This window comes from Trichomycterus rosablanca, chromosome 7 (genome assembly GCF_030014385.1).
Source record: "Trichomycterus rosablanca isolate fTriRos1 chromosome 7, fTriRos1.hap1, whole genome shotgun sequence".
Taxonomy (NCBI): Eukaryota; Metazoa; Chordata; class Actinopteri; order Siluriformes; family Trichomycteridae; genus Trichomycterus; species Trichomycterus rosablanca.
Window position 1 is genome coordinate 23,265,826 of NC_085994.1, and position 26,452 is coordinate 23,292,277.

Consider the following 26,452-nt stretch of genomic DNA (forward strand, 5'->3'; position numbering starts at 1 on the left):
AGTAGATGATGTTACACATATTTACACATGATCCTAAAATGTACAAGAAGATAATTAAGAAAATTAAGCATAAGGAGGAAATTTAATGAAAGTGAAAACAAGTTTGTGCTTCAGGAAGAAAAACCAGTGTGTCTCTTGTGTTATGAGGCCGTGTCTGTGGTAAAGTAGGACAATATAAATGCAGAATTCAGCCTCCAAGAAAAACAGCAGACTGCAATCACAGCAGGATACATTACAATCGGCCCTTTGAGGGCCACCATATTGCTGATGTGGCCCTCTGTGAAAATGAGTTTGACACCCCTGATCTACAGGTATCAATTCACCTATTGACGTGTTTTTAGGGTATAGAAGTAAATCCCAGAACCTTGAAAAAAAACTAGTACTTATGTTAACGAGTGGCACAAACACAGGTTGCTGTGCCCTAATCCTAACCCTTTAAATTTAACCCATGTACTCATGTCATGTACTAGCCATCCACTTTAGTGACCTTAAGTTAAGCTTCAGCAGTATCAATGGCCTGGGCGGTTGCTCAACTGGACATATCTGAGAGAAGAGACCAGATGTTTGTCTTCTGTGCTGTTGAAGGTACTCTCAAATGTCAAATTTAAAGGCGTTGAGACTGTTCCTGCTCTTCTTTGTTATTGTCCTGCTTCCATATTCATAAAAACAAAGACCATGACTGTACAATTCTGATCTTTTTTTTGGACAGACCCCCGTCCCGATGGAGGAGAGCGAACTGACACACGCCGCCTCCGACACGTCTGCAGCAGCCGACTGCATCTTTTCACCTACACGAGGTGAGTTCATATGCGGATCAGCCTTGTGTATGGAGAGCCACACTCTAATTGAATTATTCCTTGACTCTGTACAGACGCCATCAATCAGCCAGCAGAGGTCGTCACTGCATCAGTTATGAGGTCCCTATCCGGCTCCCTCCCTGTATAAACAACAAGCAAATCATTGTTCGTGTAGCCTCCCATGCCAGCTGAGCATTTCGACAAATTCAAACTGTCAGCTCTGGTGTGCTAGCGTGTTTTACAGCTGTGCCACCTGAGCAACCAGACAGACAAATCTTTACATTTGAAATAGTTTTTCCAGCTCCGTCATTCATGTTCTGCCAAGTGCCAGCATGTGAACATGTTTACAAGCGATTTCCTGGCTGCACTTCGAACTGCATCCTTGTGCACTTGAGTCACACTCAATCCAGTAGTGTGTGATTTGGATTTGTCCCTTCTAACGTTGTCCTTACGGTGAACTCTGCCTTTATACTGACTGTATTCAAATTGAATTTGTTTCCCACCCTATAGGTTTTTGTTCCTACCCACTTTAAACCAAAACATACTGTATTATCCAGACTACAAAGTATATGAGGAAAAAGAGCAACATTAAAATTAAATGTATTTTAATGAAGGGTTTATCAAAATTTGCATACATTATTATGTAGCATGTTCCCAAATTTGCTTTACATAAATATGTTGATAAAATGCCCCACATAAAAAAAATGCAGTATACTTTTAAACAAAAGAGGGAAAATATCCAGCGTAGGGTTTTATCTTTTGGGCCAGTTGTGGCGGAATCCTCTGTAAATGTAGAACAAAAACACATACAGTGATTGTTAGTAAAAACATGAGATTGCATGGCTGAGCAAGTACAGTAAGGAGGGACACATGTAATTCAACTACTTTATGTACTTTCAGTTTAAATATCAACTTTAAAAGTGTAAATCCTTTCCTAATGTTTAAAGGTTTAGAAAAACCAGGTTGAGGAAAAGATTCCAATCACTCTGTATAAGTAGCCAACTCTGGATCCAGCAAATAGCCCCAGACTATCAAGCTTCCTTCACTATATTTCACACTTGGTGTCACACAATAAAGAACCACCCTTTCCTTGCCTTGATGTCCTATGTCAGTGGTTCTCAAACTTTTTAGACCAAGTACCACCCATTATCAAACCAAAACTTCCAAGTACCAACTATGTTTCTCATCACAGAACCACATATGGCACACATTAATTAGGTGTGTGTGTGTATATACGCAGTTACCACTTACCATTTCAGTGAGAGGGGTGCGCCTGTTTAGCAAAGCACAGCCTTGTGATGTCAGGAACGAGATCAGTGAGCTTCAAACGCAGATCTGGCTCAACATTCATTTTGAAAGTTTGAATGTATTTTCGATTCTGACAAAAGCGAGAGACCTACTGATAACGTTTCGGAAATTTCGAGATGGAAACCGCGAACGTGATGTATAGACGTAATGAAGTACGGTGTCTGCGTAGCCCCGAATATTTTAAAAAACACATTAGTTTTAATACAATTTGTTTTAATTAAACTGATTTTATTAAATCAGAATTATAAGAACTTTGAAACAGATTTTATAAGTAATTTACACATAGTTTCATATTATTTTTTTTATTTATAATTATTAAACTATTTATTTTTTCGATGCATGTAATTACTTTTCCGAGATTATCTGGCGTACCACCTCGTGCTGCTTCACGTACCGTACCACAGTTTGAGAACCACTGTCCTATGTAATGAACTAAAGATGTAATTTTGATTAATCTGTCCCAAAGACCTGTATTCAGTCGTAAGTAGTACACTGGCGGTGCTACATGGCCCAGGCAAGCCAATATTTTTAATATTTTGCCATCTTAGCGTGGCTTTCTTACTGCTACTTGAAGTCTTCTCTTTACAGTAGAAACTGAAACTTGCTATGACTATGACCAATTTTAAGCTATGCTTGAAGATGTTGTTCTGTGAGACACCCATCACGCAAGCTGTCGACTAAGAGTTTATTCCTCTGATGCTGTTGTGGCTTTGGGTCTAGCAAACCTCCTCTTTTTGTTAAAAGTTTCCAAGTGCAATCTGCCTGGCTATTTGTGCAATTTCTCTATAGAAAAGAGAAAACCCTATAGAAAAGTCCTTCACTTTTACCAACTTTCTGAACGAGATATTGACAAAAGAAGAGAGGCAGTTCATCATAACCCTTAAATGATTTTGCTGATGTTAACAATTGACATTCATATCTTATCTGTTTGTGTTTTCATGTTATTCACTGGTCTTGAAAATATTAATTAATTTATTAATTAGAATTTTAAAAATACGGGCGCCCAGGTGGCGCAGCGGGATAATCCGCTTGCACACCAGCACCGAGTTGCCACCGGTCGGCTGGGCGCCATCTAACGGGCATAATTGGCAGTGCCTGCAGCAGATATTAATTGGACACCGTATGTGCAGGGTGGGGGCCGGACTATGTGTGGGTGAGTGGGTCTTCATACGCTGTGTAAGGACCCTGATTGGCGGAAGAGACGCCCGTGCAGAATGCATGGGCGAGAAGAGGAGGGCTGTGCACGTGTCGGAAGAGGCATGTACAGCTACGTGCTCCCCTCGGATGCAATCTGGCAGCGGAAGACAAAACTGAGTGTGCTAAACTGGGAGGAAAATGGGGAGAAAATGCATTAAAAAAAAAAAATAATAATAAAAAACAATTTTTTTTAATACAGAGGCCTGGCATCATCTTGCTTTTTAAACTGAATAGAAATTCTCCCCTGAAGTTAGACACAATCTTGCTAGCCATCTGTAACAGATTCACCTGCTTATTGTGGAATGCTGTAGTCTGAATATTTTATTAACTTTTCACTATTATTGCCGCAGTGTTGCAGGCAAATTCTAAATGTGTTACCATGTACGAAACGAATAGAAGGCCTGTATTTGTCATATATACATATACATGTGTACAGTACAATGAAATTCATTTTCCGCATATCCCAGCTCGTTTGGAAGCTGGGGTCAGAGCACAGGGTCAGCCATTGTACAGCGTCCCTGGAGCAGAGAGGGTTAAGATGACAGTGGCTGAATGGCAGAGCTGGGAATCAAACTCTCAACCTTTGAAATGATAGCCCAAAGCTCTACCCACTAGGCTACCACTGTCCCACATTTAAGTTGATCAGTGAAACCTTGGAAATCTTTTCCTTCTACTTTTATCAGTTAAATAAAGATTCAGAAGAATTAACAAATTACAGATTCATCTTTTTATTGTGTTTTACGAAAGCGTCAAGTTTTTTTTTCTGAAATGTGGTTTGTAATAAGCCAGATGCTGTGTGACCCTTTGAAGTGGATACATGTATCTAATAAAAGGTGGTTAAATAGTTGTCTCCTCTTACTGTAGAAATGAAATAAGTGGTGTACTCATTACCTTTCAGATTTCGCAGGCAGGTACGACATGCTCCTGCCTCCGGCAGTATTCTGCTTTTTTCCTTTTGGGGTTTTCTAAACAATAACAATTTTACATCAGTAATATTCATAATAATAATGACAAATATCTGAAAGTTATTTTTATGTTATGTGGTCTAATGTAGTCACGAGCAATTATTCAATATCACCTTGTGTTTGTGTCCAAAGCTCCGGCGGTTTGGATCAAACTGGTTGGAGTCTTTGCATTTCCCTCCTACAAAACAAATAGAGAAAAAGATCAAATGAAACAGGGCACATTAACCAGGTGGAACACGTACACCACACCAGCTACAATAGAGGCGTCTTAAAGGAGATTTCTGTAAGACTAACACATTAAAAGCACGAATTACCTATCAAAGCACAAAGAGCTAAGAGAACCTGGCAAGGTTTCAAAGAAGCCAAATAGTGGTGCCTGAAGAGCAGGTGCATCAGACACAACATAAAGAAAGTAAAGCTCACTGACCAAGACAAATGTGATTACAAACTACACAATGTCGAACAAAAGAATCGAAAGGAACGTAGTATACAGGTGCTGGTCATAAAATTAGAATATCATGAAAAAGTTGATTTATTTCAGTAATTCCATTCAAAAAGTGAAACTTGTATATAATATTCATTCATTACACACAGACTGATTGTTTCAAATGTTTATTTCTTTTAATGTTGATGATTATAACTGACAACTAATGAAAACCCCAAATTCAATATCTCAGAAAATTAGAATATTACTTAAGACCAATACAATAAAAGGATTTTTAGAAATGTTGGCCAACTGAAAAGTATGAAGATGAGAAGTATGAGCATGTACAGCACTCAATACTTAGTTGGGGCTCCTTTTGCCTGGATTACTGCAGCAATGCAGCGTGGCATGGAGTCCATCAGTCTGTGGCACTGCTCAGGTGTTATGATAGCCCAGGTTGCTCTGATAGTGGCCTTCAGCTCTTCTGAATTGTTGGGTCTGGCGTATCGCATCTTCCTCTTCACAATACCACATAGATTTTCTATGGGGTTAAGGTCAGGCGAGTTTGCTGGCCAATTAAGAACAGGGATACCATGGTCCTTAAACCAGGTACTGGTAGCTTTGGCACTGTGTGCAGGTGCCAAGTCCTGTTGGAAAATGAAATCTGCATCTCCATAAAGTTGGTCAGCAGCAGGAAGCATGAAGTGCCCTAAAACTTCCTGGTAGACGGCTGCGTTGACCTTGGACCTCAGAAAACACAGTGGACCAACACCAGCAGATGACATGGCACTCCAAACCATCACTGACTGTGGAAACTTTACACTGGAACTCAAGCAACGTGGATTCTGTGCCTCTCCTCTCTTCCTCCAGACTCTGGGACCTTGATTTCCAAAGGTAATGCAAAATTTACTTTCATCAGAGAACATAACTTTGGACCACTCAGCAGTCCTTTTTGTCTTTAGCCCAGGCGAGACGCTTCTGACGCTGTCTCTTGTTCAAGAGTGGCTTGGCACAAAGAATGCGACAGCTGAAACCCCTGTCTTGCATACGTCTGTGCGTGGTGGTTCTTGAAGCACTGACTCCAGCTGCAGTCCACTCTTTGTGAATCTCCCCCACATTTTTGAATGGGTTTTGTGTCACAATCCTATCCAGGGTGCGGTTATCCCTATTGCTTGTACACTTTTTTCTACCACAGCTTTTCCTTCCCTTCGCCTCTCTATTAATGTGCTTGGACACAGAGCTCTGTGAACAGCCAGCCTCTTTAGCAATGACCTTTTGTGTCTTGCCCTCCTTGTGCAAGGTGTCAATGGTCGTCTTTTGGACAACTGTCAAGTCAGCAGTCTTCCCCATGATTGTGTAGCCTACAGAACTAGACTGAGACACCATTTAAAGGCCTTTGCAGGTGTTTTGAGTTAATTAGCTGATTAGAGTGTGGCACCAGGTGTCTTCAATATTGTACCTTGTCACAATATTCAAATTTTCTGAGATACTGAATTTGGGGTTTTCATTAGTTGTCAGTTATAATCATCAACATTAAAAGAAATAAACATTTGAAACAATCAGTCTGTGTGTAATGAATGAATATAATATACAAGTTTCACATTCTGAATGGAATTACTGAAATAAATCAACTTTTTCATGATATTCTAATTTTATGACCAGCACCTGTATATAGTAGTATAAGCAGAGCTCAACAAATGTCAACTTTATTTATATAGCGCTTTTTACAATAGACATTGGGTGTGTTCGAAAAGCTAGGGAGCTATCTACATAGGCAGCATTTTACGTCATCCTGTGCACGCTCCCGAGAAGGAGGCTGTTCGAAATCCTAGATGCCTTAAAATCCTCACTACTGAGGCATCTTAATGGGTGTGTTCGAAAACCTAGGGAGCTGCCTTGCTGTCTTACTGTCTACATAGGCAGCTGCCTCAGTAGAGAGGATTCTAATAAGTCAATGACTTATAAGGCAGATTATTCGAACGCACTACTTAGACAGCGATTCCATCGGGTTTCGCATTTCGAGTTTAGCATTTAGCATCTTGCCATTAAAACCAATAAACTGAGGTAGCACAGCACGCTAACGTCAATATAGCATCTCCCTTCATGTACCGATAACGGTTAAATTTCCTGACAAGCCCGAACTTGCAAATAAAAACACTCGGTACAAGTTTATACAAGTTAAAAATCAGTAATATTTTATTTACGTTTGAAAATAACTCCATTCGTTTCTCCGCCCCGTCAGCCATGTTTATTTTTCTGTGAGAGAAGAGCACCCGACCCGCAATGAATTCTGGGATTGCCTTGATCACCAAGGCAGCGTCGGATGCTCACTCGTTCTTGAGCCAAAATAACATTGAAATATTAAGATGCCTCAGTAGTGAGGATATTAAGGCATATAGGATTTCGAACACGCACAGGATGACGTAAAATGCTGCCTATGTAGACAGCACACTAGCTTTTCGAACACACCCAACATTTCAATGTTATTTACCGCTTTACCTGGGAATCAAACCCAGGCCCTTCTTGCTGCGAGGCGACAGTGCTTCCCACCGAGCCACCCTAACACGTCTTTAAAGAAATAACAGCTGGATTCTAGAGAAATGGCTGCAATCATTTATGTATTTGTTTAATTGTTTTATGCCATGTTTACACAAGGGTTATATTCATGGCCGGAAGGGAATGTAATTCTAATGTCAGTCTACACCGATCAGTCATAACATTAAAACCACCTCCTTGTTTCTACACACACTGTCCATTTTATCAGTTCCACTTACAGTTCTACAATTACTGACTGTAGTCCATCTGTTTCTCTGCATGCTTTGTTAGTCCCCTTTCATGCCGTTCTTCAATGGTCAGGAGCACCACAGAGCAGGTATTATTTAGGTGGTGGATCATTCTCAGCACTGCAGTGACACCGACATGGTGGTGGTGTGTTAGTGTGTGTTGTGCTGGTATGAGTGGATAAGACACAGCAATGCTGATTGAGTTTTTAAACACCTCACTGTCACTGCTGGACTGAGAATAGTTCACCAACCAAAAATATATCCAGCCAACAGCACCCCGTGGGCAGCGTCCTGTGACCACTAATGAAGGTCTAAAAGATGACCAACTCAAACAGCAGCAATAGATGAGCGATCGTCTCTGACTTTACATCTACAAGGTGGACCAACTAGGTAGGAGTGTCTAATAGAGTGTACAGTGGACACAGTATTTAAAAACTCCAGCAGCGCTGCTGTGTCTGATCCACTCATACCAGCACAACACACACTAACACACCACCACCATGTCAGTGTCACTGCAGTGCTGAGAATGATCCACCACCTAAATAATACCTGCTCTGTGGTGGTCCTGACCATTGAAGAACAGTATGAAAGGGAGCTAACAAAGCATGTAGAGAACAGGCAGTAATTGTAGAACTACGAAGTGCTTCTATATGGTAAGTGGAGCTGATAAAATGGACAGTGAGTGTAGAAACAAGGAGGTGGTTTTAATTCCCCAAGGGGATCAATAAAGTCTTATCTTCTATCTTAAATAAAACAAGATATGAGTGTGTCACACATGTCCTACCCAACGCGGCTTCTGGTATACACCACCTCATCAAAACGTTTCTCTGGTTGTGTTTTCAGTTGGTGGAAAACATCGGGACGTATTTCATGAAATGTATTGTCACTTTATGTAGAGCCACAATCATACCTGCAAACATTTTAAAATTCGACTGGCTGTAGTCGAACGGGGTGAAGGCTGTAGCTGGTGCGTCCTTAGGATCTTCAGGTTCATTACTCTGGTTCACTTTAGAAGAAGCTGGAGACTGAACTGCAGTGGTCGTCTTGTCGGTTTTCTGAACTTTCTTGTTGGGTTTGCGAGTTTCTTCTCCTGCTTTACTAACAACCCTCTCTCTCTTCTGTCCTCCCTGCTTGGCTTCCTGGTAACAAAAAGTTATAAGCAAGAAAAAAATGTTACAGGGAAAAAAAAAAAATCACATTAGTCACATTATTATGACCACCAGCTAATGTCCAGAGTAACCTAGACGGGCTGGGAGTGACTCAATAAGGTCCTGGTAGATTGTCACAGGTATGTGGAACCATGCTGACTGCAGTGTATCCCACAGCTGCTATAGGGGGAGTGGGGGAGGATCCATGGAGCAAATACGACAATCAAGGTGGTCCCACAGATGCTAAATTAAGTTCAGGAAAGGAAGTGGTCATAATAATGTGACTCGGACTGTATATGACCAGTCTTCTATTCTTGAGGAAACCTGTTTAAATAGTTATAACGTTGATTTTGGAGTAATTGTCTGATATGTATCTGGGGCACTTGATTAACAGAATTTTAAATGTCAAGGGTATGTGGCATGTGGCACTGCTGTGGAGGGGGGGGATGTTCACCCCACATTAGGGTCCATCTGCTGTTTTGGTCGTATCTTGGCTTGGCTGCGTATGGTGGGGCATAATTTGAGTAATTCGTTTCTTGTTTGCAAGCTGTAGCCTAGTGGTTAAGGTACTGGGCTAGTAATCCGAAGGTTGCTGGTTCAAGCCTCACCACTGCCAGGTTAGAATTGCTTATGTTTTAATGGGTGAGGGTTTCTTTAACAGTTCCGGGTATGCATAATTGGCAATAGGCATTTTCAGACTACACAACTTAAATCCGGTCTTTGATAGGCTAGTCTTGTGTACATGGACCCTTAACCTGGTAATTAAAAATTTTATTATTTTTTTTTTTTAAATCAGAGCTACCTAACCAGTCCTGTGTTTATTTATTTTTTACTGAAGCAAAGAGAAGTCAGGGCAGCTCACCTGGACTTGCTGCCTAACAGTAGTGACATTCTGCAGTGACTCCTGATAGTTCTGCTTGGCCTTCTTCCGCTCCTCTGAAAGAAACCAAAAGGTACAAAATTATTCCCCAAAAACACACTCAGCGATGCTAAACGGTGCTCGTTTTGCATCGATCGTGAATCAGAAACTGTAAAGTGTGTGTGTATACAGTCAGCACCTTTAGCTTTCTTGGCTTGCTCTTTGGCTTGTTGTTTAGCCTGAGCTTCTTTCTGCTGTTGTTCGATGCTCTGTAACTTCCATCTGTTACTGATCTGTATATAAGGGCAATGAGGAAAATAGTAAATCACAAAGCAAGAGAGTGAAAGTACTATATCAGTGCATTACATGTCATAAGTATGTGCTAAAGCCTATGAAATCAGTTATATATAAAAAATGATATGCTTGTTTGTGGCTACAGTTTGAGGAAGAACCTTTCCTGTGAGATCTATTAAGACATGGTTCGATAAGATTGTGTGAATAAGATAAAGTTAGAAACTCGAGCCTCGTCCAGTGTCGGCACCTTATTTGACAGAATAAAGGTGTTTAATCCTACATGAGTGGTCATGGTTTTGAAACTGGATGTCCAACTAGCTTTTGGTCAAACAGTGTGTGTAACTTTTGACCTTAACTGTAAATAGTGAAATTAGTAATCTAAAATAATAACAGTAAGCAGCCTCAAGTTGTATCATTAAATTAGCAGCTGTTTTTAAATGTCCATATTAATTTTATTATGTTTTAATGCCCTAAATTATTATATATATTTTTCCATTTCATATTTATGTTTAACCATCACTTTATGTTGGTCCGGGTTGCGGTGGGTCTGGTTTCCATTGAAACACTGGGCTCAGTGCAACAATACACTGTACAATTTTCCCAGAATCACTGGGTGCAATGCAACAAAATGCTGGACGCCCGCCCCTTCAATAAAAATTATATATCATGTCTATTCGCAGACGTCAATTAGCTGTGTGATGACTAATTTAACCCAATCACCAAACTACTTAAAGTGATCAGAATCAATCAAGCTTTTAAAAGCAAAATGATGAGAAATAGAAATTGTACGTATTGTTGTTTTATTTTTAGAAGACTGCTGACTAATATTTACCTCATAAATCTTTGACGAGGGATCGAATTTAGCATTTTTGTTGATGTGGATATCCTTCGATGGTAAATACTGAAATGAACAAAACAAGTATCAGTTACTGCACTAATTAACCAAGAATCAGTTAAATAAGACCACCAGACCAGCATTTATCGACATGTACAGGCTTCATACCATTCTGAAAGGGTTCTCAAAGGACTCCATGATGCTGTGCGCCTTCTGCTGGGCTACCGTGAGGTGACCTGAGACGCTGACTTCCTCCTCTTCCTGTAACACGAAATCCAAACACATAATTATGCACTAGATCTTGTCAAAACTTAAATATCCTTTTACTAATTTGCATAGCTTATATATAAAACGCCGCTGAACAATCTCTCATACAGAGATGCACACATGCTTTTCCTAACTTCTGGTCAGAAGTAGGGTGTCCATACATCAGGTTTTAAGGTGGACAGACCAGTTTTCCATCTGCCTGTCCATAGTCCGACGCAATGCCTGGACGGACACATATCTGTCCTCCTTTGGAAGCTGACCGGATGCTTGTAACAATCATAATTAATTTGTTTGTCATTGGCTTACGAACATATTTCATTGGTTTAAACCCACCACTTGCTGTGAGGACATCCACCACTTTACTGTGGAACATCCAGCCCTGACATGGTTGTTAATTACTAAGTTTTAACACTGTCAACATACCAAAATGAAAAACAAGGTATAGCTTTGAGAGGTCGGCTCACCACCCTTTAATTTCAAAGAGAAGAAAAGATTAATTCATGCTTTTTGTACTAAAGTATCACCAGTAAAACTCTAAATGTGGTGAGTTAAACCTTAATGATTAAATATGGCAATTTTCTAGTTCATTTGGTTGCATCACAATTATATCAATTAAGAGTTTAATTTTGTGTGCTGTAGACACTATCCTGCCCTCTTTTTTGGGGTCTGATGTCCTTCTTTTGGGGGTTATAGAAGTGGCCACCCTAGTCAGAAGTACTAAAATTGAATGTAGTGTGAGTTACAGACTACCATGAGCGTCCGGTATCAAATCAACCTGACTGTACTGTACTGTAGTTTCACTAGAGCATTAAAAAAAGCCTAAATTTTTTGGAAGTGCGTTCAGGACATTCTCAGAACCAATTTAGATCAAGCAAACAGTGCTACTCAGGATGTACATCTGACCTTTATGAAACTTTTGCAAATAGACACGAATCACATGATCAGGCATCAATTTTGGCTAAAGAGAATCAAAGAACCTTTACAAAGTCTTACTGAAAACAGGGTGATTTTCGCTGAAGCTACAACGCCGGTCAAAGTCTTGTCTACTCCGCTGAGTTTTGTGTCTTCTTCTTCTGAGAAAAGGTCTCCATTTTTGACTGGGGTTTCTGTTGGCACATGGAAAAAAGACCATAAAATGATAGATATGGGGTGTGTTTAACAACCTAGTGAGCTCTCTACATAGATAACTAATCATTTTACATCATCCATCGCATGCTCCCGAGAAGGAGGCTGTTCGAATTCTTAGATGCCTTAAATTGCTGCCTAGTAAGGTACCTTAAATTTGAACTGTATTTTGACTGAATAACATGGGAGCATCAAATGCTTCCTTAGCGCTGAAGGCAATCCCAGCATTCTGTGCTGCACAACGTTTCTCACAATGTAAATAAATGCTCACTGATTTTTAATTTGTATAAACGTGAACAAGTGTTTTTATTTGCAAATTTGGGCTTGTCAGTGACAATTTAACCATTTTGGTACACGGAGGGAGATGTTAGTTGACATGCTAGCGCTTTGTGCCACCTCATCCCATTGATTTGAATGGCCTGATGCTAACTGTGTAAGCTTAGTAAGGTAGTAGTGCGTTCTAAGTAAGGCGTTCGAATAGCCTGACTTATAAGACGATGACTCTACTTAGGCAGCTGCCTTTGTAGGCAGTAGACAGCAAGGCATCTTACTAGGTTTTTGAACAGACCCATGATGTATTCTAAAATAGACAGCAAAATAAAACTAGAATATAATTTCTATTTATTCTGTATCTTTGAAAATCCACACCAGTGTCACATATCTTAGGATCCCTAGACGATCTACATGTTTGTATTCTGCAGCAACCAAAAAATCTGATTAAAGCACCAAAAACACAGTCCTTGAGTGAAAACTAAATGTCAGTCGTCTAGGAGATTGTGAGAATTCATGAGAACTATTTTTGATTCATTATAACAATTTTCTTGATGCGTATCTTTTGTTCCCTTTATATTTTCCCCCTTTGTCTCGCCATCTAATAATTTCCAAGTCCTGCCTGTGAATCACCCCTGATCACGCACACCCCTTGACACTTGAAAAAGGATCTAAGGCCTGCTTAGGTGTTTAGCACAAACAATAAAAAGCACCTACACCTACCGTGGGAGGACAGCTCCATAAGGTCACTCTCGGACACGTGAGAGGTGTCGTGCGGCCCAAACAACGTTGACTCAGACTGCAAAACAATAAACAGAGTTCTAATTATAACACGGCTGATATTTACCTTTAATCATGGTCTACCTGGTGTTGTTGACTGGTTTAACAAACCTTTCGTTTAGGAGTTTGCGATTTCTTCTTTTCAACAAGTAGCTCAGCCTGTGAAGACAAATCATATTAGAGTTTAATAAAATAACATTAACACAGTGGGTGTAAATTACATCTGTATATAAGTAAATATTAGGAATTAATTCAACTTTTAAAGCTTCATTTAGTTCTATTGTTGCAGAACCTCTATAGGATGTCAGTCAATTACTTGATCCTTGAAGAAGCTTTACTAAGTGTAACAACTCAACAAGTCATTTGTTTTGACTGGAATGGAGCTGGAATATCAATCAAAAACTGGACATTAGTGCACTCAGTTGGTGCAGCAGTAAAACACACTAGACCACCAGAACTAACATCTCGAACTTGTGAGTTCAAATCTCAGGCTAATCTATGCTGGCTGATCAATGGCACCTACATCAGGGCGAGGGATAATCGATGTGAGCTTGGCGTGTGACTCTCCGTACACAAGACGATATGAACCCCATATGAACCCGCCTCATGCAGTTAAAAAGAAGCAGGCGGTAACTGCACACGTCGGTGGAGGAGTGTGTTAGTCACAGCTCTCCTCTGTCAGAATGGAAGTCAGCAACAGTAGGAAGCATAATTTAACTGGGTTATTGGATACAACTAGATTTGGAGAACATACAAAAATAAATCAATTTATTAATTAATAAAGAAAATGGAAAAAAGGGCTGTTCTAAAACTTCTGACTGGTAGTGTATGGCAAACATTTCGACAGAACATTGAACAGAACAGCATTGGTTGATGTATAAACACAGGGCTTGCAATTGCCAAATTAAAATACAACAGAGGTCGCAAATGTACATCAGCAAGGGACTGGGCACAGTTAATTGTGCATATTTGGATGCCTGGCCAAATTCGATAGCCAAGCCCCAGGCACCTCAGACCATCACCGAGCACCCTCTTGGTTTGTTTTTACGAATAAAATCACTAACCCACAGATCAAAACAGTGTGTTACCTTCAGCAGTGGAATTTCTCTGGCTTGCTTGATGAGCTGGTGGAGCTCGTTGATCTGCTGGCGTACTAGTGGTGGAGTGGGGTTACAGCATGCGACAATACCCTGCGGCTCCCTTCAACCAAACATATTACAGGTTAAACAGCCTGTTACGCTGATATATGTTATGTGTTGTAAAGTACCGTACCATGAAATTAAAGGCATGTTACAACTTGCCAAAATATTAGAACATAAATATTTAAAAATGACACTCTGCAGAGAAAAATAATAATAATTAAATAAACTTGTACGTGAATGCCCCCTTGAGGAGGCTTTATTACCTCTTGTATAGAGAGAGTAAGATGCATTGTGTTACCTGGGTTGTGTAAAAAAATCATGGACAAAAGGTGGGTGTCTTATTAAAAAGTTTAATAAACCCTGAGCTAGCGTATTAGACTGTGCCACCCAAGTGCCCGACTTCATAATAACGCCTGACAGTGCTGACTCATTCAGAAGTGGCCGAGAGGGGTGAAGACTAATACACGCCTCCAACAACACGTGAGGTCAAATAACACTTATTTAAGTACCAGTGACTAAATCCTCCAGAGACCTTTAGCATGTTCTGTATTGCTTTACCACTCATGCCGGCATTTTATTTGGATAGTATGAGTTACTGTTGTGGTGCCAGAAACATGAGCATGGAAAACTGTATGTGTCAGGCACCCAACAGGCTGGTGGTAACACTGAAAATTATGAGACTGCTTAGAATCTGATAACACTGTTACTGCAGTATCAGATCTCACAGTAATAAGGTTACATTAGCAAACTACTGCATATGTAGCATATATACTCTGAGAAGTGAGAAAATTAACTAATAATAAAAATAATTGACTAGTACAGTGTTCACCTACAAGACAATCACAAATGCTGTCATATAATTTACTGATGCTGTAAGAATCAATCATGGGTGTAAAAACTTACTTGGGTAACTCCTCAGATATTTTCATCAACATGTGGTTGGGTAGGATGTACCTGCAATGGTTAAAGACACATTTAAAAAGGTGTTATTTACACCTGGCAGTTTTGTTAGTACAGTGAAAAGGTGTTTATATTACCCAGTGCTCTCATCTTCTACTCGTGCCAGTTTATCTCTCCAAGCATATAGAAGACGGAAGGCGGTCAGCTGCTGGCTATTGAAGCTCTTCTTCTGCTTTTTGTAAAGCTCCATATAGGACTCTTCTGTGAAAATGGGCTTTAAATATTTCTGGAAAAGGGAGTGGAGAGAATCGGTAATTATATTACTTTTTCATTTTGATGACTATAATATTACACCAAAAAAGGACTAAATAGCCAATGGATTTAATAGCCAAAAACAAATAGGGTCTGTCTGAAAACCTAGTAATCTCTCTACATAGACAGCGTTTTATATCATCCTACACATGCCACTGAGAAGAGGGCTGTCTCAATTCTTAGATACCTTAAAATGCTGTCTACTAAGGTGTCTTAACTCTGAGTGATATTCTGGCTGAATAACAAGGGAACATCCGATGCTTCCTCAGCAGTGAAGGCAATCCCAGAATTCAGTGTGGCATAACTTCTCTCATATAAATAAATGATATAAATAAATTATCATTGTATAAAGGTGTCATTTATTTGCAAAATGTGAGCTGTCTAAGTAGTGTGTTTTAATAATCTGCCTTATAAGGTCAATGTATGATTACAATCCTTTCTACTTAGACAGCTGCCTAGGTAGGCAGTAGGCAGCTCACAAGTTTTTTAGACAGACCCATTGTGTATGGACAGTCATGCTAAGTTCCATGTGGCCCCCCACTTGAACAGGAAAACAGACCAGTCACTGTGATTGCACATCACAGCAGCAACAGGTTGAGACCCTGTCCAACCTTCCCTCCCTCAAACATAGCTAATGTACTTTTTGAATTGATATTCAATTCACAACACATTATTCCTAAATTTAGTGGTTAACACTAATTATAATAATTATAATTTGTTTAAAAGATAAATATAAATATTTAGTGTTTATATTTAATGACAGTACCTTAAGGCAGAGGTCTTTGCTTTTGGACCAGACAAGCTGTATCAATGCAGGCTGTGCATTAGCTGCATCGAACAGATCTGCTCTTAGTCGATCGTACACGTACAGCAGGTAATGTGTATCAGCCTGGGCGTATTTAATCATCTCCTCTGGTAGTGGTCTGAAACATTACACACAGGAACATATCTAACTGTAATCACAATTTGATAAATCAGACATCTTTTTATACAGTATGAAACCTGTTAGCGTTTGGGTGGATGGTATAATAGTAGTAAAATATCCTGGCTTTATTTATACAGAACTGTATAGCTTCATGCACTGCACTACTGGGACATTGTTAGTAACAGTTACATGAGTAAGCAGATGTATTTAATCAGTGATTAGATTTTAACGCTACGTCTGCCCTTGGGCCATGTGTATAGCAGGAAAGGTTGTTATATGTCTTTTTTTATACGCAATATACTTAATTAATAAAAATGGTGGCAATCTGGTCCCACTGTGGCTTACAAGATGTAACGTAAAGCCTCCACAAGGGGGCGTTCATGTACAAGTTTATTCAGTGTTAGTGCCTGGTAAAATATGTAGATTTAATTGTTATTTTTTTCTGCAACTCATTTTTTGGCTCTCTACCCACCCAACTGTCGCGACCCAGGGTTTGACAAATGAGATTCGCTTTGTATTATTTATTATTTTGGTGCGTGTTCCATTCGTTTTGCTTTTTGTCCTATATATATATGTTTATTATAGGTTTGATGTCCATTGGTGGGATCTGGTACTTTGGATCTGGTATGCACGTGGCTTTTTTTGCTGCCTGATCTGCTCTCTCATTGCCCAGAAGCGCACAGTTAAGCAGGTGTATGAGTGTTCGTATATCTGTGTGATGTCTGGAACCAGGGGACTAGCATAGCAGGCTATAAGTGAGCATTAACAAAACTAGAACTACATAATTATCCCTCCTGCCTCATGGACCTTATGGATAGACAAGTCAATATTCACAAGGACAGACAGAAAAGGAAAACTTTACACATTCCTAATCCAATTAAGTCAGTCAATCTTCTGAATGCCAGTTTGATGACTTGTTTAGATTACCGTATTCTCCAGTCAGCGAGCTGGTAGCGTTTATTTGAATCCACATCACAGAACACTTTGAGGAGATGATCCAGGGAATTCCTGCCGAGGTTCAAGGAGCGAGAAGCTTGATGAGTGTCAAACATGTTAACCACGTAGAGACCGAAATCTTTCTGCAGCCACTCGATATCCGAATCAGCACCATGGAACACCTACAAATAAATAAAGCAGTATTGAATTTGTATTAGAACTGTTAATATTTTACTTTTGTGTCCTTGGTTTTTAAGTATTGATACCAAAAAGACAATACTCAAAGCACAATGCTGTAAAGTACACTTATATGGCAAAAACTATTTGGACACCTGATCATGAGCCTTCAAAAATAAATGGTATTGCCGCTCAGGTGGCACAGCGGTAAAAGACACGCGCTGCAACCAGGGCTGGATCTCGAAAGTGCGTCGTTTCGAGTCCAGCTCTGCCTTCACCGGTCGAGGCTGGGTGGCTATATGAACAACGATTGGCCTGTTGTTCAGGTGGGGGGCGGAGGGGATACTCTCTCAGGACTGGGGTGGTTGCGCCCTCTGCTGGTTGGTTGGTGGCGCCTGCATGGAGACGGGAGGGGGTGCGGCAGAGTGTGTGATCCTCCGTGCACGGTGCTCTGCCACGCTGCACTTGTCAAGTGTGGGTGATAAGACAGTCGATTGGCTGTGCACGTGTCGGAGGAGGCGTGGAACGGCCTCGTCAGCCCCAATCAGGAGCAGGGACCGGCATTAGTGAGAGGATGACTGACGGGATGAAACTGGACGCGCTAAAATTAAAAAATAAATAAATAAAAAATAAATGGTATTTTTAAAAAAGTGACCTCTGCGTGATCCTTTCAGCTATAACAGCCACTCTTCTAAGAAGGTTATTTTTTTTTACCAGACTTTGAATTATGTCTGTTCAAATCCTATCCTATTCAAATTATGTGCCCATTGGTCAAGAAAGTCTCAATTGACATTCCAGTTTATTCCAAGCTGTTCGCCGAGGCTTGAACCAGTGACCTTCTGATTACTAGTCCTTTACCTTAACCACTAGGCTACAGCTTGCCCTGTACTTCATGTCTTTACAGACCTTGCTATACGCACAGAGGCACAGTCATGCTAGAATAAACGGCCTTCCTTAAACTATTGCTGCAAAGTTTGAAGCATATCATTTTCTTTATACTGTATAATTGATTTATTACACCTGTTAGCAACTGCTGTGGCTGAACCACACTCACATTTACATTTGTGGCATTTAGCAGACACTTTTATCCAAAGCGCCTTACAATTGACTGTAAACAGGTTGAGCAATTGAGGGTTAAGCACCTTGTTCAGGGGCTCAACAGTGGCAACTTGGCAGTGATGAGGCTTAAACCAGCAACCTTCTGATTACTAGTCTAATACCTCTAAGCTACCACTACCACACATGAATTCAAACGTTAGTGCATATTAATATGTAACATCAGCTCACTTGGAGTCATTAACCTGCTTATTTGTTTTAATACAATTTTTTCACTACCTTATAAAAATGCACCCTTATGCCTAATCGCTAGCCTGGTTACATTATCAGCCAGCTAGCGTGCACTTACTGGCAAACAAATGTACTTTTTCAGGTAAGTGGTTATTTCATTAAGTTCCTTGAGCATTTTCAAAACAGGAATAAACAAGGCAAGCCCAAAACTGTGTCCATTATTAGCTAACTAACCCATTTTCACGCACTACTGCACAACAACGTCACCAAATCGAGCTTAATAAGCAAACCAGTCTAATAACCTTCACAATTGAGGGGTTGGTGAAACTCTCGTTCAGAATGTACATCTCGCTGCGCAAATCCAGGGTGTCGATGATGAAGTCCTCTTCTCTAGTGGAGATCTGCATCAAGCACGTGATTCCCAGGAAACTCCTGTATGAATGATGCTTTAAAATAAATAAATACAGATGTATTTATTAAACACCAGCATAACACTTAATGATGTTTGATGTAGTCCTTTAGATTACAGATTATATAAAGTAGCTGAATGTACATTTAAATAAAGGATTTTAACACAGCATTTGAGGTCATTTACCTCAAGGTCCACGGCAAACTCTGTGGTTTTGTTCAGCTTCTCATTTAATGCAACCAGGTCCTCTAACGTGTCAATGAACTGGCAACTCGTCTCCGCCAGAGGTTTGTACATCTGTAACGATGAAGTGAATGCATAGATTGAACGCATTTCCCTGCAACGTCACAATCCAATCCTGTCATTTGCTCATGTCATCTTATTATTCAAGTGACGAGTCGAAGCTTGAATTTAAATAAAAGAAACTGATAGATACCTGGGGTTCAGGTTTATTATTTAGAATCTCTGGCATGGTCAGGTGATCCAGCTCATACTGATATGGATGAGAGAACCTAAACAATACCACAATATCAGACAGAAAGCAAGAATCACCCTAACCTTTCTGAACATGAAAGGGCCCGAAGGATAACTCACATATCATCCATGTTTTCTTGAGTTCTCAGATTGTGGATGAAGTCAGCCAGCGCTGGAGGTACGTCCAAATCCTCAGGCCTTTTGTTTAGCCTCTTTTTGTTGGTAAAATCTGCATAGAACACAATAACAAGACAGATAAGACAATAAACTTGCTTTTACCTTAAGCTTTTTTGCCATTAGTACTTCATGTCCTACTTTCTGCCAGCTTCATCAGAGCGTGTAGCTTAGCAACCATTCTGGGTAGTGTTTTCAATTTGGCAGCCAGGCTGCATTCAGGTTGTCCAGGCAGTTAAAAATGAACTACCACAGATACATAGAGTGCATATGTTCTATTGCTTTATCATCGTCATGTACAGTTTTAGATACACTATATGACCACAAGTGTTTGGACACCTGACCACAAGCTTGTTAGACATCCTATTTCAAACCTAGAGTGACAGCCACTTATCTGACAAGGCCTCTTACAAGACTTTAGTATGTCTGTGGGAATTTGTGTACATTCAGTCAAAAAAGCATTTTACGGCTGGGAACTGATGTTGGTCAAGTAGTCCTCAATTAATATTCCAGTTCATTCCAAAGCTGCTCAGTGTGCCTAAGGTCAGGGCTCTATTCAGGCAACTGGAGTCTCCTTAAATCAAGCTTTTCTTCATGTCTATAAAAAATAATTAGCACAGCCAGTTCAACTCACATGCGGGTAGCGGCTTCGAAGCATTAGGCTTGATGAAAATTTTGGAAATAAAGGGTGTGTTGCTGTTATCCACTTTCTCCTTGAACTTGAGCTGTGGTCGCTGAACATTCTTAGCATGGAGGAGGTGGAAAGTCTCAGCGCTGCGATCACCTCCCTGAAGAAAGAAAAAAAAAAAGGACTGTCAAAACATGACACACACTGGCCTGCTACAGTACATCTTAATGATCTGAAACAATAACATATAAACACACAAATATACATGCCTTGCTGGGAACAACATATTGTACCTTTATTTCTTTGCATGAAAGAAATGTTACACATACAGTAGACATACAGTAGGTCCAACAATGTATGATGCACCTTCATTTTATTAGAGGTACTGTTGTATGGACTTTATTTTGTTGAATTTTTTGTTATTTTTGTATTTTTTTGTTTGTGAAAAGGCTGACAAAAACTGTAAAAAATTTTGTACAGTTAATAATGTAAATAGTTTTTTTTTTCGTCTTGGAGTACTGGAGGGACTGAATAAACATATTGCACTTTGGCACGTACTACCTCGTCCTGGGCTTTTTCCTTTTTCCTCCCCTTGACCCCTATGACCACGCACTGGAACATCAGCCCAGTGGCCAGCAGAATACCAGTTTGCTTGATAGCAGTGGGGTCACGGTTACAGGTACCTAATACTTAAATTCTCTTGTTAAAATATAGACATGGAAGGTAAAGATGCTATACCTCTAAGGGGATCACCCCAGAGACAGGAAAGGTAGGTCATGTAGACGCTATTATTTCTACCCTGTATTCTTAAAGACAGCAACATTATAGAGTCATTTACATTAAGACCATATTCTAATTAACAGACTGCACACAGGAAAAGTAATATTCCAGTATACAATACCCCAGTTTGTGATTTGGAACCTTGCCTCAGTCAAGCAGCTAAAAGCAAAACAAAATCTGCAGCCGTTATTGCTGCAACAAGTGTGTGCTGGGGGTGAGGGTGGTTGATCTCAGTGGTTTTGGAATGGTATGTCCAAGAAGCTCATTGTCAGAAGTCCTAACACTTATTGGCCAAATATTGTCTAAAGAAAGTGCATGCAATAGCAAGGTAAAGGGTTGCCAGGTGCTTGTTTTTTTTAACAATTTAATCAGTTGTTTGGGTTTGGTCTACACACCACTGCCATAGGTGCAGAGTAAATCAATGTGAAGCGTGTAGGATGCCTCCTGATATGTTCGAAATCCAACAACCCTAGCTGGGTAATGCTTATAAAGTCACAAGACCAGCTGTAAACATTAGGGCAGTAATATGAGGTTTGTTTGTTTAATTCTTAACGCCATGGCAGCTTTTATGGCTATTATCATGGCTGGATAATAAATTCTTTAAACATCAAAGTATGGTTATCAATTTGCTTTCTTTACTTGTTTGTATTGTGGTTAGAGTGTTTATGTGACTATGAGGGTAGGCAACATGAGGTAAATAATGCTGGAAAAACCTACAAGTAGGATTAATTGACACATTACAAACTTGGGTTTTGAAACAACCCTTTCAATCTCTTAACATAGATGACTAAGTGCTAACATATGCACCTCACAGTACCGCACTTCACCGAGTTCAAAACCTATAAGCACGGGTCGAACTGTGTCACTAGCATTATACATACCTTACGATTCCAACTAGACACGACGATTTTGGGAGCTTGGTAGCCAGCAGGCATCACAGGCTGTGATCGAGTCACTCCAGAAGCCTGGTCCAGTAAAATACCCTAAACAAAGATTCAAAGGGGTTAGTAGGTTCTGCACTGGTGATGACAATATAGTTTTACCTTGACACAACCTAACTGTTGGCTCCGGGATTGGGTGGGGGAGTCACATGAAGCTTAGTGTGGCTCTCTGGACTTGATACCACACTGGTTGTGATGAGCAGCTGCAGATTGGACCAGTGTCGGAGGGGGTGTGTGATTATCCTACTTGCTTTGATCAAATCAGGGGTTGTGCAAGCAGCAGCGCATTCACAATTAAGAATTAATGACTAAATTGGCAGATAAAAGGGGAAAAAATCCAGAAAAAATTACTGACTGCATAACAGACAGTCAGACCTAACAGACGTCAGTGTTAAACACTGATGAGATCAATATTAATATTAATAAATAATTCACATCATTTTTACCTGCACATGTATTATTAAATCAGCTGCATATATTATTTTTAGTCCAAACCCTGTCTTAAAAATTGCACACAAGACCTGTTTCAATCACCTACCACTTTCTCCAGGATGACATCGTTGGACTCGACTACCAAATCAAAGCGCTCTTCCATGCCGGTAAGCTTGCTGTTGCCTTGCAGGTGAGATCTGCAGCCATGATGCTGCATCAGCTGACTCGTACTGAATTGAAAAAAATAAAGATCTTACGCTAGCAGTAGCTAGAAAGTATATCAGCACAGTACAAAATCCATATTTACAGTCAGTCAATTAGACCTGCACAACATGCAGTCTTTGTGATGTTATGTTACAAAAATATTGTTTACATTGCGATCATTACGTTTTTGAGCATGTAGAAGTTGTATGTCATTGCCATGTCAATAAAGTCTAATGCCTTTTTGCATGCTTGGCAGTAGTGATATTATTTATTGAGTCAGTTATTGTCATGTACAGTCACACAGTGTATGTAGTCCATATAATTCAGTGTCACTGTGTAAATGTATGTGAATTGACTTACAGTTGTAAAAGTCGGTCTCCTTGGTTTGCACAGAAATCCCGGAAACCTGAGAAGCTTCTGTAAAAATCGTACTCATCTCCGGTTTGTGGCAACCCTGCAGACGCTTTAGTCGCAGCAACAACCGTGCCGAGTCCATACTGCAAATAGGAATAGTAGTATTAAATCAGGTATATATGTATAGTAGCTATAGCAAACTCTTTAATGACATTTTGTCTTTATAATGTTAGAGTTGTTTTGCCGTTCTACTGCCAACTGAGCTCATTTGGCTATTCTCTGGCTAGTACATGTTGGGTTTTTTTGGTTTTTTTATGGCTGTATATGTATTATATATATATATGTATGTATATAATATGCACCTGCTGTCTACTCATCCCACATGCTGTGCACTTCACTGTTTTGTAAATATTCCACATGCTGCTAAATTGCATATCTATATATTGCCTGTATATAGTCTCATAGTTTGTATATTTTTGTGTTTAAGGTTTAATGTATACACTGCTTGTACACTGTATTAGAGAGATAACATCAGCCGAAAACAAATTTCTTGTGCGTATCCACATACTTGGCCAATAAATCTGATTCTGATTCTGTAGTGTAGAATTTCTTTCATGTATTGTTAAACATGGGGTATTTCAGATATACACGCGTTATGATAAGAGTGGTGTTGCAAGTGACATTTTGGTGCGATGTCTCATTTTATTAGGTGCATATGTGTAACTCTTGTATGACCACCTTGCTCACATCTGCTTTCCAGTTACGTGATATTTCTTGTTCTCGTGCCCAGGGTGATCTCAAATAGTTTGCTTGTGTTTTGGTTATTCTGTTCCAATGTCCATCTATTTTTGGTATGTGTATTTATGGCGTTTTTAAGATCTGTTGAGGTAATGAGACCTTCTTTGCTGTAGCGTCAGCTTTCTCATTTCCTTCTAGTCCAGTGTCCAGGTACTCAGCAGAATATTACCTCATATTTCAGTTCTTTTAGTGAGTATATATTGTGAATAATGTTTGATTTGTTTTACAAACTAATTATTTTTATGGCCATGGTACAATTTCAATCACTTAATGAAATTATGAAGTATGATTAGAAGCATCTGCACTTATAGAGTTCTACTCATTTGTTTATGGTTTTCCTGTTGACATATAATGGATTCGGTAAATATTCAAACCCTGTGATTTTTTTCCACATGCAGTTGTTGTTTTTTATGTTTCTATGTATATAACTGCATTTTTCCTGATCAATCTACACTAAATCATCCATAATGTTTGTTTGTTTGTTAGGATTTTAACGTCATGTTTTACACTTTTGGTTACATTCATGACAGGAAACGGTAGTTTATCTTCACACAAGGTTCATCAGTTCACAAGGCTATATCGAACACAGTCATGGACAATCTAGTGTCTCCAATCTACCTCACTTGCATGTTTTTGGACTGTGGGAGGAAACCGGAGCTCCCGGAGTAAACCCACACAGACACGGGAAGAACATGCAAACTCCACACAGAAAGGACCCAGACCGCCCCACCTGGGGATCGAACCCAGGACCTTCTTGCTGTGAGGCGACAGTGCTACCCACTTAGCCACCGTGCCGCCCTCATCCATAATGACAAAGTTAAAACATGCTTTTAAAGTTTTCTCAATGTTGAAATGGAACAAGCTTTTCACAGCCTTGAACTTGAACTTAGATATGCAATCTAACCACATTAGGCATCTGGACAAGAAGAGCCTTGATCAAGGGGGTAGAAAAAAAACCCAAAAGTTACTCTTAAAGAGCTCCTGAAGTCCTGTGCAGAGATGAGATCCAGTTAGACAGAAGTATCTCTTCATAAGCACTTCATAAATCAGGCTTTTAAGACACAATAGCAAGGTGGACTCCTCTGTTAAATAATAGGCATATGACAGCATAAAGAACCCTGGGCACCTGATGACAATGATTCCCTGGTATGATCGGACAACAGTAAACTCTTTGGGCAGACATATGTCTACAATGTCTGGTTTAAATAAACTAGGACACTGAGAATCACCTGGGTGTTAAAAGTCCTTCATGTTATGCAGGTGCCACTTAGTAGCAGTAACTGGGAGACTGGTAAGAACTGAGGGACGGATGAATGCAGTCAAATACAGAAACATACCTGAAAAACCTGCTTTTAGTCTAGGTTATCCTAATAGACAGCTAAAACAATACTGGACTGGTATGGGGGGGACCTGTAGCTGGAATTGCTGCCAAATAGCGTATTAAACTGTTGTATGAGACTAACACAGTGATAAAAATGTTAAAATATGACATGGTGAGATTATATAAAGCTCTTATATCCACTATTAGTATTACCACATACGCATTGCAAAAAGCAACCCACGTTGCTACGTAGTAAAAACAACCACGCAGCCATTAAAACCAGAAACCACAATACTGAAATATTACTGACCTTAACAAAAGCATCGACATCTTTATACCCAGGACAGAACTCAGCTGAATTTGACTCTGTATCTTTATTATTTGAATCATTAGTTTGTTTAACGGTACCACAGCCACTCGTGGAAGCAGCCATAGTTAAAACTATAATATCGCGAGAACGGTGACTGGAACGAGATTTTACAAAAAGGTTCGTCGATCGTTATCTAACACGCTACAGCGCAGTCTGGCGGCCATGTTTTGTGTATTTAGGCCGTCGAATAAAAGTGTCACATAACTAAGTGATAATAAAATAGATACATAAATATATGTATAAGTAATTTACATACTGAAGTCAAAGTTTTAAAATGTCTGAACATGGCTGTTTACCTCATTTCGACCCCACCATAATTCCACTGTTTACACAACCATTCAGCCATAACATTAAAACCACCTTGTTTCTACACTTACTGTCCATTTTATCAGCTCCACGTACCATATAGAAGCACTTTGTAGTTCTACAATTACTGACTGTAGTCCATCTGTTTCTCTACATACCTTTTTGACCTGCTTTCATGCTGTTCTTCAATGGTTAGGACCCCCACAAGACCACCACAGAGCAGGTATTATTTACGTGGTGGATAATTCTCAGCACTGCAGTCACACTGACATGGTGGTGGTGTGTTAGTGTGTGTTGTGCTGGTATGAGTGGATCAGACACAGCAGTGCTGCTGGAGTTTTTAAATACCGTGTTCACTCACTGTCCACTCTATTAGACACTCCTACCTAGTCGTAGATGTAAAGTCAGAGACAATCGCTCAACTATTGCTGCTGTTTGAGTTGGTCATCTTCTAGACCTTCATCAGTGGTCACAGGGCACTGTTGGCTGGATATATTTTTGGTTGGTGGACTATTCTCAGTCCAGCAGTG

General features: G+C 39.9%; 1 protein-coding gene across 1 annotated transcript; it reads right to left on the reverse strand.

Moving 5' to 3' along the window:
• Positions 1-1,385: 1,385 nt before the first annotated feature.
• Positions 1,386-25,679, reverse strand: exosc10 (exosome component 10). The gene is made up of 25 exons (XM_062999152.1): positions 25,557-25,679; positions 23,134-23,270; positions 22,676-22,799; positions 22,078-22,179; positions 20,423-20,576; positions 19,735-19,843; positions 19,577-19,652; positions 19,327-19,437; positions 19,034-19,177; positions 17,259-17,449; positions 16,173-16,329; positions 15,232-15,380; positions 15,098-15,148; positions 14,141-14,252; positions 13,164-13,211; positions 12,996-13,071; positions 11,871-11,983; positions 10,779-10,871; positions 10,608-10,676; positions 9,681-9,774; positions 9,485-9,558; positions 8,385-8,613; positions 4,381-4,445; positions 4,194-4,267; positions 1,386-1,580 (listed from the first exon to the last, which is right to left on the reverse strand). Exons 1-25 carry the CDS (start codon positions 25,677-25,679, stop codon positions 1,550-1,552), a joined length of 2,706 nt encoding a protein of 901 aa, XP_062855222.1. The 3' UTR covers positions 1,386-1,549.
• Positions 25,680-26,452: the final 773 nt, after the last annotated feature.

Bases quoted from the DNA above. Each gene is read 5' to 3' on its own strand.
- exosc10 (XM_062999152.1), bottom strand. From the start codon at position 25,679: ATGGCTGCTTCCACGAGTGGCTGTGGTACCGTTAAACAAACTAATGAT. The intron at 19,844-20,422 runs GTGAGTTGAACT...TGTTCTATGCAG, and splicing joins TTCGAAGCCGCTACCCGCAT to ATTTTACCAACAAAAAGAGG. The intron at 4,268-4,380 runs GTGATATTGAAT...GTTATTGTTTAG, and splicing joins GCTTTGGACACAAACACAAG to AAAACCCCAAAAGGAAAAAA.